Below are 16,531 nucleotides of genomic sequence, written 5' to 3' on the forward strand. Positions count from 1 at the left end.
GCCGCAACATGCGAGCACTTGCTCTCGTAAATAAATATATAGAATACAACAAAATATAAACATTACCAAAAAAAAAACATAAAGCATAAAATCTATTTCGTGCAATTCTTTTCACATATAATGATTGAGGCTTGAAATGATTTAGCGAGTTACGGTTCAAAACCACATAACAAAAGGCTGAATATACAACCAAAATTGAATGAATAAAAGAATGTTATCTTAACATACTTCACCATATCTTAAATAAAATCGTTAAGTGTCGCACGTTTGTTTGGAAAAGCAAACCCCGATATCAAAAGCACAAGGTCCTTTAGCAACCTGGCTTTATCGTCTAGTTCATTTTCTTAATTATGTTGATTGCTTTCGACACACTGGCTTCCTATATGCTTTTTGTATGACCTATCACACTCTATGACCTATCACCCTCACCGTCTCACCGTCGCAACATGCGAGCACTTGCTCTCGTAAATAAATATATAGAATACAACAAAATATAAACATTACCAAAAAAAAACATAAAGAAATAAGCCCAAAGAAATGAAATAGAGTTATTTCCATTGTTTGGTAGAGAAATAAAAACAAAAACACCGAGCAATAGATTTCTCAAGAAATGATCTCTATGTAATTTCATTTCCATCTATTTTGTAGAGAAATGAAATCTTCCACTAAATTTTATCCGTGTCAAATATTAAGAAATGAGTTTTGAATTGAAAAAATAAGGGTATAAATATGCATTATACGTGCAAGTCACATTCCATATAAAAAACAAAAAGCTGTGTCTTTTTCTCTCTTTCTTCTCACCAACAATTTTGGGAAAGTTGTGTTCCCAGTTACCCTTTTGCTTCAATCTGCAATCAAGTAAGTTGTAAGTATTATCCTATATTATATTATTACTTTGAAAGTTTAGGGTTCATACACGTATTTAGAATTCTCGTTTGCAATGGGGTTTCCAAAACTATAAATCGAAGAAACATACCTATTTAAATTCGTGACCTGTGTTGATGCTATTATTGTTGGATTTATTCATTTATTTATTTATATTAAATCTGGTTGATCTTGAAGATCACGAGATACAGGTGTTGACTCGCCTCAAGGAGATATGAGGGTGCAAGTACCAATCGCAAGAGAGGAAGGAAAGTAAAGTAATGATGTCTTGATTTAAATAAGATGGCTAAATGATCAAAAAAAATAAAACAAAAAAAAAAGAGGCAAGAAAAGCTCAAATTGATATGGATATGCTAAGCAGGGTTGAGATCTTGACCAAACATCATGTGGCCGTAAATGTTAGTTTGGAAATATTTTTTATTTGACATCATTATTATGGTTTACAATTAAAAACAAGGAGAAAATACATAATTTTTAAGGTTTGGATTTTATAAAATTAAAAATAATGAGATTATTTGAATAAAATTTCATTTTCATTTCTCTATTTTTTTTACCAAACATAGAAAATGAATCTCATCTAAGACTTGCCATGAGACTGCCTAAATACTTAAAAAGTTCACTAGGTAAGGGAATTCTCATCAAAGGTAATACTTTTCTCTCTTTCTCTGCCTTTGAAAGTAGAAACACACTTAAAATGGAGGACTGAAAGGAAAAATAAAGTGAAAGAGGGTAGAAATAAAAAATTCTTAAAAAAACATATGGGTGGCAACTTTTTGAGTGTCACGCTCTTTAGAAATAATAAATGGTATTATACTCGTTAGCCACTAAAATTTTGTTGGCAAATAATAAATGGTATTTAACACGGTATCTTAATTTTAAATATTAGAAATTCATTTTGTTGGCAAAAGTATTAATAATTCATTTATTTAGATTTTTAAAGTTTTTAGGGTGTTACAACTGTCTCCATTTAGCGCATATCACGTCCCCGTGATCCAAGTCATATTCAACAACGGGTAACAAGTAAAATATCTCTTTCGAATTTCTATGAACACTTCGACATCTACCCAAGCTTTCACAACACTTTTAATACACTATCGCCAATATTGAACTCCATACACCTTTTTCTTTTTTACGTGCGTAAGATCCTTGCCGATCTTAAACCGGTACAGTATCAAACATATTTTCATTAATAACATACACTACTCGTCGTCACCATCACCGGTCGTTGCCGCCGCATTACGTCGGCACCATACTCTAATTGTTAATCATTATTCAGTATTTATATCAGATATATGTATTATGCTAAAAATTTCAATTTTAAGCGTTCATTAGACTCCGCCTTGGCTCTGCCCCGGTCTAAAAAGACCCTATTTACCAAGTAAACCAGTAAACTCAACTAATTGACTTCTTCAACTAAACATTTAGCCTTTGGTTTTTAGGAAATCAATTAGACCATCCTTAACCGTTAAACTTTTTTACCTATATTTTTTCATGCCAAGTGAGTATCACCTTCTCAACACCAACAGGATGGTCTTATCGGTTACTTAAAATCATTGGTATATATTTGTTACCAGTCATAACAATCATTTTCCCTGCCCCTATTTACATATCGAAATCTTGTGCACATATCATATGAACAAGATGCATAAATCAAAGTTTGGAATACAATACAAACAGATCACTCTTCTATACTCTTAGGCTTAGCTATCGGTATCATGCTTAGTTTCAAGATTACAACCATGTTAATTAGCTGCTTTTGACACTATAGTTTCCAAGATGCTTAAGGGAATGACTAATAAGATCTAAGTTTCTAATGGACGGATGGTTTTTTGATTTTATTACTAACTATGGTTACCTTGGGTCGACATAGCTAAGAGAAACTATAGCAACCGAAGAACCCACTAACATTTGCATGATGTTCAGTTCCATCGTCTCCTTGTCAATAAAATGGGGATTACAGGGGACAGGTAGTGGCTCGTCATCCTTTTCCAACATTCTCAGTGCCGCTGACATGATTGGTCTTAAAGACGGATCTTCTAGCTAGAATGCAAAGAAGTCCTACGTGTATCACTCTTATGGCATCTTTCTGGAAAATGATGTTAGGACATACATTCATCATCAGATTCGGGTCAAACATTTCCTTTAGTGTCCCTTGCGTAAAATGCCTCCATGCCTGCATGTACATAAGTAATTACAATGTATAAGTAAATGAATTTTTAGGCAAGGAATTGAAAAATGTGATTCAACGATTACAACTTCACATTATTGGGAAGTATGTGTTAGGAGCCAAGTGTGTTAGCTGACATCTTAACGTTTACAATAGACACTAAGCATTCAGCATATTCCATGGTTTTACTTCTGTTACTTTCCATTCCGCTGACCAACTCGAGTAGCAACACACCAAAGCCATAGACATCAGCTTTTTTGGTTAACTGGCCACGAGCCAGGTACTCTGTAGCAATGTACCCTCTGGTGAGATTCAAATATTAAGGAAAAGTTTAGGAAAACATCAATATGTCTTTTGCTACTTTCTCCCTAGTCCCTTTAGAATGTTTCTTAAGAAATTGGTGGTCTCTTTAGTAAGTAACAACATGTTGTAATTGCTCGTTTTGGTTCTTTTTTGGTCTTGTAAAGATCACAACAAAATGAGGAACTTACAGTGTACCCACAATGGCAGTGCTCATATGACTCTGATCACCTTGAAAAGACCTGGCTAAACCAAAATCAGCTATTTTGGGACGAAGCTTGAAGTCTAACAAGATATTAGAAGCTTTAATGTCTCTATGTATAATGTTGTCTCTTGGTATTTTCATGAAAGTAAACCAAGCCTTCTGCTATACCGATAATGATCTCAAATCTCTTCTCCCATCGTAATTCCCTGCCTTTTGTTTCATCTATATAAATTCACATTTTTATACTTACATCTCAATTAATCAACTTCATGAGCTCAGTTAAAGACTTTGAAAATTAACAAAAATATAGCGGTCGAGGCTCATGTTAGGTAGATACTCATATATGAGAATGCTTTCAGGTCCTGAACAGCTGGATCCTAACAGCTTGACTAGATTTTTGTGTTGAACACTCTTAATGATGAGAGAGGGATTTCACCCGAGTTGGATGCATAACCCAAGTTGGATGCATAACAGCACCACCTTCACTTTTCCCTATATATTGGTATAGAGAAAAATTAAATACAGTAAGTTACTAATTTGGTGTGATGATCTCTTACCGACAAAAATGCACTAAATGTGAAACAAAATTTTATAAGATTAAAAATAAAATATTAGAACGGATGATCGCTTATCGTTGCAAGATGTCTAACAACGGAGGATGCCATCAAACAAACTTTTATTAGATTAAAAGTAAAATATTAGAACTAACTTAAATTGTTTTGACAGATAATAACTTAAAAATTCGAAAACACCAAATTTTTCATGATGCTCTGAAGCTTAGCATTCAATTTTATTACTGATCAAAAGTATAAAAAACAACAAAATATAAACATAACAGATAAAAACATAAAGCATAAAGCATAAAACATAAAGTTTATATTTCAGCGCAATTTTTTTTCTCATTGGATGATTGAGGTTTGGATTGCTTCAGCAACTTCGGGCTTCAAAATCGCTGAAAGAAGGTTGAATATACAACAAAAAATGAGTGAATAAATGAGTGCTATTTTATCATACTTCGCCATATCTTGAAGAAAATCATTAAGTGTGGCACGTTCGTTTGGAGAAGCAAACCCCGATATCAAAAGCACAAGATCTTCTTCAACCTGGCTTTATCGTCTAGCTAATTCATTTTATTTGCTTCCATTTGATAAGCTCGCTTCCTATATATTTATGGGTGTGGATGGCTAGAGATGGACTAATGTTTTCAGGGACTACAAACATGTGCATGTTATTAAGAGAGAGAAAGAAGAAAGAAAAAAAATGACTTGATTTGATTGGCTGGAGATATATTTGTAAAACTTTTGGTTGTAATTAGTTTGTCAACCTAACACTTTTTCTTTCAGGAATTTCATTACCAGCTAAGGTTTCCTCGGGTATGAACGGTTGCTTGAAACTGTAGCAACCGAAGAATCCAGTAACGTTTGAGTTATGTTGAGTTCCATTGTTTCCTCGTCTATAAATGGTGGAACAGAGGGGACAGGTAACGCTTCATCATCCTTTGTTAACATTCTTAGTGCCACTGACATGGATGGTCTTAAAGATGGAGCTTCTTGAATGCAAAGAAGTCCTATATGTACCACTCTTTTGGCATCCTTTTGGAAATTGTTGTTAGGATATTTATGCATCATTAGGTTCGGGTCAAATATTTTCTCCACTGTCCCTTGCTTGAAATGCTTCCATGCCTGCTAATCCAAAAATAAATGTTATATTTGACTAGATGTGCGATGTCTATCTTACACTTCGGGTATAGATATGTGTGATTATAATTTACGTCTTCCTGAAAGTGAACAAAGAATGTTACTGTGCTACGTACTGGTTTTACTTACAGTAGACACTAAGCTGTCCGTATATTCTGTAATTTTGCTGCTATTGTTTTCCATTCCCGAGACAACCTCAAGCAGTAACACACCAAAGCTATAGACATCGGCTTTTTCTGTTAAATGACCATGGGCTAGGTACTCTGGAGCTATATACCCACTGGTGAGATTAAAAAAGTTAGAAAAGAATTCGCATTCTATATCTGTGCATGTGTTCGTTTATATCTAAATGATATCCCAAATAAAAACAATCAACTATTATTAAAGAATTCGCATTCTATATCTGTGCATGTGTTTTGGCTGAAATTATTTTTAGCAAGATGGTTCATGGGACCAGAAGATTTTCACCCATTTACCCTTTAGCATTGTTATTATTAAATATTTGATATTAGCACATTATTAAAGATTTTTCTCATTAAGGCGTGCTTTAGATTACATTTTGATAAAAGGTTTACAAAATGAGACACTTACAGTGTTCCTGCAATGGCGGTGCTGATGTGACTCTTGTCATCTTGAAAAGACCTGGCCAACCCAAAATCAGCTATTTTGGGACGAAACCTCAAGTCTAGCAGGATATTAGAAGCTTTTATATCCCTGTGAATAATTCGACTAATGGTATTTTGATGAAGGTGAATAAGGCCTTCTGCTATACCAATAAGAATCTCAAATCTCTTTTCCCAGCCTAATTCCATTCCTTTTATTTCATCTGCAGAAGCTCACATTTTTTATGATAACGTCACAAGGCATCAGTTTATGAACTTGGAATCATATGAAAATATCTAAAATTACCAAAAATGTAGCGGTCGAGGCTCATGTTTGGTAGAAATTCATATACAAGAATACTTTCAGGTCCTGAACAGCTGCATCCCAACAGCCTGACCAGATTTTTGTGTTGAACGCTGCTGATCAAGTTAACTTCATTGTAGAAATCTGCTGCTCTCAATTTATGGTTTAAGAAGAGCCTCTTCACAGCTATTTCCCGTCCATCGAAAAGAACACCCTGAGAGATTTTATCGATTAATGTAAGTAGTATAAAGGGGTTTACTACAAAAGAATAACATCTATGCTACCAAAAGGTTTTGATCTGTTGAGACTTCACATACACAATCTTAGATGTGGCAATATAAACTCATGTAGTTATGAATTAGCTAGTTCTGGTTAACAATCATATCTAGAGGGTCATATATGGATTAAGTTATAGAATATCTTAGCGGAAAATAGGGAAAGAAAAATGGGCCAAAATGGTCAGAGTCAAATGGGTAATTCCTGATATAAGATCAAATTTAGTTGAAAAAGTCACGCACAGTGTATTATTAAGGGTTAAGTATCTAGAAGCGTAAGTAACTTTTACATTTTTCCTATTGTGTGAATGTAACTTTCATTTGATTCATTGTATGTAACTAACCCGTTAAATTTGAACGATTAATGTAAAATTTTTACGTTGACCAATCAAAAACTTTTACGTGACAACTCATATGGTGCACCACGTATACACTTTTACATTAATCGTTCAATTTAGTGAGTTAGTTACATACAATGAACCAAATGAAAGTTACATTCATACAATAGAAAAAATGTAAAAGTTACTTACACCCCTGAAGCATTTCAAACTTCCAAAACTCTAGTTTACTTCTCAAGTCAGTGTCTATCTCTGACCTTATGTCGTCTAATTTTTCTTTTGGAATTTCATTCTTCTCAATGAAAATTCCATTCCTTCTCTTATTTTCTTTTAAGGATGTTGTATCCTCTTCACCCTTAGTAGTAACCATCAATAGCGTTGGTTCATCATCTTTGAACACAAGGTTTGCTTTCTCTTCTCTATGGCTTGGTTTTGGACAATTTGCAGCAAAGTGTCCAAAACCTTGACAATAATAACATTGTATGTCTTTAAGTTGTCTCCTTGGATAGTTTTGATCTCCAGGCTTTTCTTCCATCTATCGAAACTATCTTCACTCTTGTTATCTCTCGCAAATCTTCCTTGACCTCTTCCTCTTGTCTGATTACCATCTCCTCGTCTATTGTTCCCATAGTTGCGTTCATAATTTCTGCCATTCCCTTGGCGCGTGAACAACAACTTCCCACTATTATCTTCCCCACTTTCTTTTCTAAACTTAAGCCTTTCTTCATAAGTCTTAAGTTTCCCGCTTTCTTAAAATGAACAACTATTTCAATGGTTGCTACTATTGGTATAAACTTATCTGGTACTGCGTTGAGTAATTTCTGCACTTTTGTTTGTTCATCAAATGTCAATCCACATGTAGCAGCCTTTGTAATAATACTCATCATCTTTCCGGCAAATGAATTTATTGATTCATCTTCTTTAATCACGAGTCTCTCAAATTCTGATTTCAATTGTTGCGAGTGCGCTTGTTGAACATCTTCTGTCCCAACAAATCTAGCCTTTAATGAATCCCAAATTTCCTTTTCTGTTTTACACCCCGCAACTTGCATTTGCAAATCTTCAGGCAATCCCTAGAATAGATATGTAGATGCAGAACTAGCCTTTTTTATATCGATCTCTTTTGATGTACATGTTCCTTCTACTAAATCCCATATTCCATTTGCCACAAGTATCTTCATTCTTAATTCCCATAGTGTATAATTTCTATTGTTTAAAGTTGGACATTGATACGATGATAACGGTATGGCAACAACATGATTATTGTTTTCGTTTTTATCTCCCGACATATCTTTTTGATTTGGTTCTCTTCTAAAACCAATATAAGTCTAATAGTCGAACTTAAATCTTTCTGTCCAACCACAATAATTTTCAACCGAACTCTACACAAATTGCAATAGCAAAATCTAGTTTCTTATATCTATATCCGCTTCTTCTAATAAATATAAAGTTAAGGATGTAGAAAAGATATAGAACCTGTTTACTTGGGGTCTGTTTGGTAAGTGGTTTTTAGGGACTTTTAAGGGCTTAAAAGCCCTTAGCTTTTAAAAATAAGCTACTTTGAAAATTATAGCCCTGTTTGGTAATACAAAAGAAATCAAAATCCTCAGCCCCGAAAAAATCCTAAAAGCCCCAAAAAGCCTTTAAAATAAAAGCTCGTAGAAAGAGAGTTGAAAAAAAAACTCCAACCCCTAATCCTAACCTCAAGCTCCAGCCTCGAACCCTTAACTACAGCCCAATTCCAATCTTTTGTGCCCAAACATAACTTTGGTTAGTTATCGTGGGCTTTACTAAAAGAGATGCCCCTTTTAATTCCAATAGAAAAGCAGCGGCCCCTTTGAAAAAAAAAAAACACGCTCCTTTTGAGTTTATTTCCAAATAAAACTGATGCTTCTTCTCCTTCTTTCTTCAAGCGACAAATTTAGGGCTGCAATCCAATCCCTCTTCTTTCAATTCTGGTCTTCAAATCGAATGATTAATCAACGTTTTCTGGTAATCAGGCTTTCCTTTCTTTCTCTTGCGGTGGTGGTTAATCGATTTCTATGACGGTTACTCTTCTCCTTTGTCTTCTCCGGCAAGCACACGGCGGCGGCGGCGGCTTCTTCTTCTTTGAATAACTGGTCCGTTTCTCTCTTTTCTTTTCTTAATCTGATTCGATCTTTAATCTGTCAATTGATTCCCTCAATCAATTTGTTCTTAGTCTTCTCTCTCTTTTACTTTCTCAAATTCCATCTTCACTTGATCGGTTTTTTCGTCTATTCCTCTGAATCACTCTCGTCTCTGTCTTTCTTCTCAAAAACGATTCCTCTTGAATCGTTGCTGGTCTCTCTCTGGTTCGAACGACCTTGGCTCTGATGCCACTTTTGGTCCCTTGAACGAAATAACAATACTAAACTTTTCTTCTTATTTCACAACACTTGGACGCACGACGCGTTCTTCTTATTCTTCACGCTTTTACAAATGGACTTTACACACATATATAGTTTTCCAATAGACACTATGAACCATCATACCTCTCCACTAATTGGTATGACTTTCTAATAGACACAACTTTTCCTAAACACACTTCCCTTCACTAACTAACTGTCTAACCGAAAATAACTTCCATTCGGTTATAGACTTTATTCTTGACACTCTAGACCCCTTAACTTACATATCGACACTTCCATGGATTGATAAATTTGTATCTCAACAAGGTCAAGTCATCAGACCAAGCCATACCAATTCGCCATAATGACCGGTTAGTCAACCTGCCCGAAACACCCATTTTGCCACCTCTGGCAATCTTTTTGTGTGTGTGTGTGTGTGTTTTTTAATTTATTATAATACTACCTTGTACACAATTCCAAATCCACCTTGTCCGATTTTATTGGACTCGTCCCAATTTCCTGTTGCTATCTCAACGGTGGAGTATTTGAAGTTCAAGGTAGTATCCGTAAGAACTGCAGCTAGGGTCTCCACGTCATAAGAATCTGAAACATTTAGCAACCTTTTTTTTAGCTTACGATATTTATAGATTATGTTTATCGTTACTAAAGTTGTAGTAAGTCCAAAAGCATGATGTTTATTTGGCATATATACCTTTTCTTTTCTGCTGTATATATCTGCGTTTTCTGATATATATCACAATCATTACTGCAACTGTGAAGACCACCGTAGAGCTAATTGTTGAAACTACAATAGCAGTTATCTTCCCTGCAAAACTCGTTATTAAAACATTCTCAGGGATTTGAAGAAAGCTTATATGCTGCCGACTCGTGTGATTTCAACATCTTTAGCATGCAATTGATTGTAAGTGAAGGACTCCGTATATTGGTTTAGTCATACTAGGGAAAGAAAAGATAGCCGAAGTAAATAGTTTTATAGTTGGATTCAGTATTATGATTGTTACCTCTATTGCTAGAGTTGCTTGTGGCTGGTATCGGGTTAAGAAAATTGGTATCAGAATACCTCATGAAACATCCAGTATTCAATGCTCGCCCCTCTGACCACGGCAAACAGTTTGTTATTGATGCAGATGCATTCATCAAACACGCCCTACAAGAGCTCGGACTTAAAGTTTTCCAACATTCTGCCAGCACATAAACTGGATCATTAGAACCAGCCGTTGTCACCTCTTCCCTAGAAAAGTAGCCACGGTTTCTTAATGCATCCGTCACAGCATCCATCACTGCCTTCCGTGTTGAGTTTTGAAACATGGTACTTTTCCTTGTTGTATTCCCACAAACTATAGCGTCACGACGCCCCGTATACTCCTCAAAAAAACTATAAGTTTGGACTCGCATAAAGCAGCCATCACAGTAAATTCGAGCCCCAGTTTTTGGATAGCAAACAGGAAGAGAAGTCCGCATTTGGGAATAGCAAAATTGGCAATCTTGTACAGAGAGGTCACCATAGCATTGGGAAAGACCATAAACCTTGTTGGGGCTTGTTCCTTCTGATTCTGTTGCGCTATGTGAAGTTTGCATTTGGTTGCTAAGTCTTCCAAATACTCTGACAAAGTTTGAGAGCAAATTTGTTTGATTGTTTTCCCCATCGTCACAAATCATCTTGACGGTTTGGGCTCTGGCATCCCCCTCTGATCTAGATGCTAGTAATAATAGAATCACGATCAAAGCAATGAACATAACAACCGTACGTATTGGTCTACCCATCTTCTATTGCAGAAGCTATGTTCAGAACCAGAAGTACATATGATGTTTAATAGTAATAAATAAAACGATATCGAAATAGGTTGATCATACTAAACAAAGAACACAGAATCAAATACTGATTTCAGAACTATGTGTGGCTTGGGAAAGTACAAGATAAAATGGGTTGGAGGAATACAAGATAAATAGGTTGATGATACTAAACCAGAATCAAAATAGGTTGATCATACTAAACAAAGAAAACATAAACAAATTATTGATTATAGAACTATGTGTGGCTTGGAGGAATACAAGTTAAAATGGGTTGGAAATTTTCAAGTCTTATTTTAAGACTTGAAATAGTCCGGTCTAGAATAGCAGGTTTTTAATGAGGTAAGGAATACAAGAGAAAATGTCCGGGTTAGAAATTTCAAAGTTAAAAGACTTTGGACTGGATGATTTTCCATGACAAAACCTAATTTGGATTTTATATTGCTTTTTATAAACATTGAAGTTGATATATATACTAGACACATGTCAGCTCGACGTGGTGGTATTATTCTTGATTTATTATATTGAAATTATTGGTCAAAAAGTGTAAATTAGAGATAAAAAAAAATTGTAAATTTTTGTCAAAATTTGAAATCAAAAATCAATTTAAAAAAATCAAAAGTTATTGATCGATAAATTATTAGACCAACTGTATTTTAACATATAATATTAGTCAAATTATATAAGTTCGTGTTATAGTTTATTGACTAATATCCTTCATTTGTTGGCTTTTTAAGCCATCAATCATGTTATAATGGTTACTTAGTACTTACATAAGCTTTTGTGTAGGTACATGGAGAAAACATGACCATTTGGAGCTAAGTCGATGATTTGATGATTGATATTGGACTTTTAGATGCATACGAATGAAGCGGTTTGAGTCTTGGCATGTTGGTGAGCTGAACTGTTAGAAAAAGGACCAGTTTTGGAACGAATCTTCAATGCTTGTCAAAAGGACCTGCAACAACAACAACAACAGGACCCAATCCCTTCACGGTGTATGGGGGAGGTAAGCTATAGACAATCTTACCTCTACACAAAGGTAGAGAGACTGCTTCCATAGGGACCTCCGGCCACAAGGGAGTGCAAGACGGAAAATGAGAAATGTTTAGAAAATCAATCCTGTCCCAGAGAATCTGAAAAGAAGAAATACCTGTCTGCTGGGTCCGGCTACTATGCGGGTTGAACTTTTATCCATCATGCGTCCTACCGATATCTTAGAAACATGTATGACAATACAAATACAAATACGAAAGCAACCATACTGGACATATTAAACAACATAAAAGTAGCAAACTAATACGTAACTCGAACAAGTAGTGACATACATATAAATAAGAAATGACAAAACCTGAAAGGATCCCGATTGAGCCAAGGCAGTAACTACTTCTAAACAACCTATGGAAAAAAAAGGACCTTAGGCCGCCTGGCTATCCTAATCTTAATCCTCTCACCTGCTCTTCCAAACCAATAAACTAGTCCTAAACCCCTAGTCCTCTAGATAAACTCTCATTGGTCATGTCTTCTGACAGCCATCTTGGGGGAAACAAACACAAGAGTAACCTCCCCCCTCGGTTTAGGCCTCTTGAGACTCAAGGCCAAAAACCCCTACAAAAGGTCACAGAGAACCAAAGTCTAAAAAAAAGTCTACTTAATCTAAAACCCATATGCCTTACCCTCGCATTCCACATCCTCTACCTGGAAGCTCCTCTACCGCATTCGGAATTCCGTACTTCCACCTCCATCTACCTACCACTCTTCCTGTCACGTCCAAGTCCTCTGTAGCATAGCTAAGCCACTTCTCTAGGTCAAACCCTCACAAACCTCCTTTGGCAAGGCAATATGGGAAAAGAAGACTGTCTAGGTCGCCCAAAAGTCCTAGCCTAACCTACTATTCTACTCTAATCCTAGTTCTCCATGCCGTCCTATCCGACATCATGTCTTCCGACAGGCCGAGTTCTATTAGATCCTTCGCTAATCTATCCTCTCACCTCATCTTTGGTCGTCCCCTTCTTCGTCTGCCGTCCACGTGAATAAACTCCGCTCTCCTTAGTGGTGCAGTTTCATCCCTTCTCCGCTTGTCAAAAGGACCTGATTTGTAACTAATCAGTTGATGCTTGTTAGTGACTATTATGGCTGCTATTTTTGACTTCTTTAACCGTGTTATGGGATTGGTTTCTTAGATGGTGTTTGAAAATGCGTTTTGAAAATAGATTATTATATTTGTATAATCAGAATCAGATAATTTGCTGTAATAAAATGTGATGTAAAATTATAGTGTTTGGAATTGATTATGATGTTTAATATAGCCATAATCAGATAATTAACTTTTTAAATATTTGGTAAATTATATAATTTGATGACGAAACCAGTCAAATGAACAAAAAGGACATTCGTTTATATTATTGAAATATAATAAAGATAATTATACATCAAAACACATATTATAATCTTAATCTTAATATATATTATAAGACAATTGAACAAATGACTTATTAATCAATCAAATCGCTCAATTTTATTAAATTGACTCTCGCTTATGATTAGCTATAAATTAAAAACTCTAATAATCATTATCCTAATATATCACTTTACTAGTATTTAATAACCGTACGATGTACGGATTTATTTTATTTTTATTAAATTTTATATTTTGTTATATAAATAAAAATATATAATAAAATTGGTGTTTAAATTAAAAATATTAAACATATTTTGTAATGATTATTGTTTAGTTACAGAAAGTATAAATCTTTTAGGTAAACTAATACGGAGTACCTAACAACAATAACACTGATATAAGATACACATCGAAAGTAATACAAACAAACTTAATCAATAATAGGAAAAAATCTTGTGGTCATATACAGTTAATTAATTAAACAATGAATATGTTTAGAAATCAAGAAAAAAAACGTATATACGTACCTTTAACTCTTCAAGCTCTATCAACAAACCAATTTATTGTATATAGTTTGGACTTTGGAGTTTTGAGCTGAGTACGTACATAACTACATATAGTTCACTGTTTCTTGTTAATTGTGAATTGCAGGATTTGCAAATCAAAGCTTTTAGCATTTTAGGTTGGAGTTTTTCAATATTAAACTTTTATGGTAATAAAAAAAATAACCCAAATATAGATGTAAATTTCATGAATGATCTGGGAAAGTGGGAAGGGATCATCTTATGATGATAGTCATGCTCGATAATCCTATCCTGAATATATAGGAACTCTAATAATTTTATAATCTTATACGGTATGAGTAGGATAATATTTAGTTATGTAGTAGGATAATATTTAGGTAGCTAATTATAATAAATAATTTATATCACGTATATGTAGGATAGTATTTAGGTAGATAATCATTATAATTTTATAATAATATCTATTAAATTTATAGTTTTATTAATTTAAGCCAAACATGACACGTGTCGTTAAAACCTGATGCCTATCGTTTTAAGAAATATGCAATCCTGTTTTAATTTATTGGTAGATTAGTATTTATGTTAATTTGTAGAAAAAATCTCATTAATTTACACTTATTTTTTTCTATCAATAATTTACACTTTTTAACCCTTAAAACTTAATTTATATTTACTTTTAGCATCAACTTGAGGAGATTTTTTTAAAAAGTTATAAAAGGTATTTATGTTTATTTTTTTAAAGTTTCGATTGTCACTCAAAGAATCCTAATTGTTATCAAAGAGTATGAAAACAATCCTAATTGTTATCTAATTATCATAGGACATGTGATTGAAATTAAACCTATTCGTGTGACAAGTCCGCATCATGATCAAATACATATACTTGAATGTCAAGTACAGGATCACAAGTATGTTTATATTTTAATTCCTAATTATCTTTAATAATAATATCAAATTATAAGTACAACATATTCAAAAATTCTATAATAGAGAAATTATTGTAGCATGTGCCTTGTGGAATGACTACGATAAACAATTTCATCAATATGTATCAGCTAATAATGACAGTGACGAACATGTGATTATTGAACTAGAACTTGCAAAGTACTCCGTATAAAACTTAGAACTGTATACGCTCAAAATTATAAGCTTTTATGAATTAAATATATGAACATCTAATATTGATAATATCGTAAACCCCGTATCCAGTGTTGGACACGGGTCTAAAATCTAGTATAAGCTATTAAGACAAAATTTTAACAAATTATCATGGCATATTTGTAACAAATGTGGTTCTTGACTCTTTGACTATGTGTATTTTTGACTAAGTATTAGTTAATCAATATATGTTCTAGTGCAATTTAAGGTTCAATTGAGTGCAATGTGTTCATATGGGCCAATTTATTGTTCAAGTTGAGAATTATGTGCTAGTCGAGATCATTAATAGATGCTAATCGATTTTTCACTTAAATGACATTCAAGCTAACTAGTAAAATGTAAATGGATCCTACCCATGGGTTGTGCCCAACCCATGACCCACCCAAGTTAACCCAACCCTATCCCTTTTTTCCCAACCCATTTCTCCATCTCTTTCTTATTCTTATTTACTTACAATCACACACACTCAAGCTCTCAATCTCTCTCTAATTTAATTCACAAATTTAATGATGTTCAAGTAGAAATCATAACAAAATCATCATCCTCCTCATCATTCTAGCATCATATAAAAAAATTCAAGGTTTTAAGTGCAAGAAAAAGCTCCATTTAGGTCAAATTCGGGTTTGGTTGCTTGTGGAAGTTTTGGTAAGTGTTTTCTATCTCAAATTCATCATTTCTTACTTATAAACTTGTTTCTAGTTATAACAAAGTGTTTTCGGGTCACAAATCGAGTCAAAATGGATTAGGGTTTCATTAGGGTTTTGGGTTGATTTGTAAGGATTTAATGATCGATTTGATGTTTTGGGACAAGATTATGATATGGGTTATGTTCAATGATGTTAAAATATGGTGATTTATGCATAAAAATGTGTTTTGGAGCTTCCTTAGTCGATCTTGGAGTAAAAAATCTGCCAGTAGGAGCACGGCCGCTCAGACAGACGCTTAGTGCTTTTGGCTGCAGTTTTCCCATAATACAGATGCTCATACGGCCGACCGTGCGAGCGGCCGCAGTCTTTCTGTTCCTTCCCCAACTTTTCGTTCGGTTATCGGTCGACTTTTAATGATCCAAAACTTGTTTAATGGTCTTATATTAACATCCTAAGGTCAACAAAATTGATTAAACACATTTCTAAACACTTTGATTTTCATGTCAAATTTTGGTGCTAAGTCATTGAACCGTGTTTAGCCAAAACCCTTTATTTGTCGTTTGAATGCCCCGAATCACTTCTAAAACACCTTGGGGGAAGTTGTGGTATTGTATAACTAGTGTTGACCATGACTTGTATTGTGACACGTATTGTTAGGTTGTGGGCATTTGACGATTGTTGGACAACTTTAACTAGAGATTCACTCCTTTTGCCAATCAATGTGAGTTTTCGTAGCTTCCCTTACTGTTTTAAGAGTCGGGCTGAAAAAGTGTACTTCGTGCATGATGACATTTGTGATTTACATGTTGTGCGATGGTTTTGTTGATGTGCCGATATGTGATTCGTT

At 34.4% G+C, this 16,531-nt stretch overlaps 1 protein-coding gene across 1 annotated transcript; it reads right to left on the reverse strand.

The window, feature by feature from the left end:
• Positions 1-4,445: 4,445 nt before the first annotated feature.
• LOC122597923 (cysteine-rich receptor-like protein kinase 2) lies at positions 4,446-11,017 on the reverse strand. Its single transcript, XM_043770516.1, has 7 exons — positions 10,165-11,017; positions 9,855-9,968; positions 9,606-9,745; positions 6,164-6,374; positions 5,846-6,080; positions 5,384-5,534; positions 4,446-5,239 (listed from the first exon to the last, which is right to left on the reverse strand). Exons 1-7 carry the CDS (start codon positions 10,925-10,927, stop codon positions 4,916-4,918), a joined length of 1,938 nt encoding a protein of 645 aa, XP_043626451.1. The 5' UTR covers positions 10,928-11,017; the 3' UTR covers positions 4,446-4,915.
• Between the last annotated feature and the right edge of the window lie 5,514 nt (positions 11,018-16,531).

Source organism: Erigeron canadensis, chromosome 1, assembly GCF_010389155.1.
Source record: "Erigeron canadensis isolate Cc75 chromosome 1, C_canadensis_v1, whole genome shotgun sequence".
NCBI lineage: Eukaryota > Viridiplantae > Streptophyta > Magnoliopsida > Asterales > Asteraceae > Erigeron > Erigeron canadensis.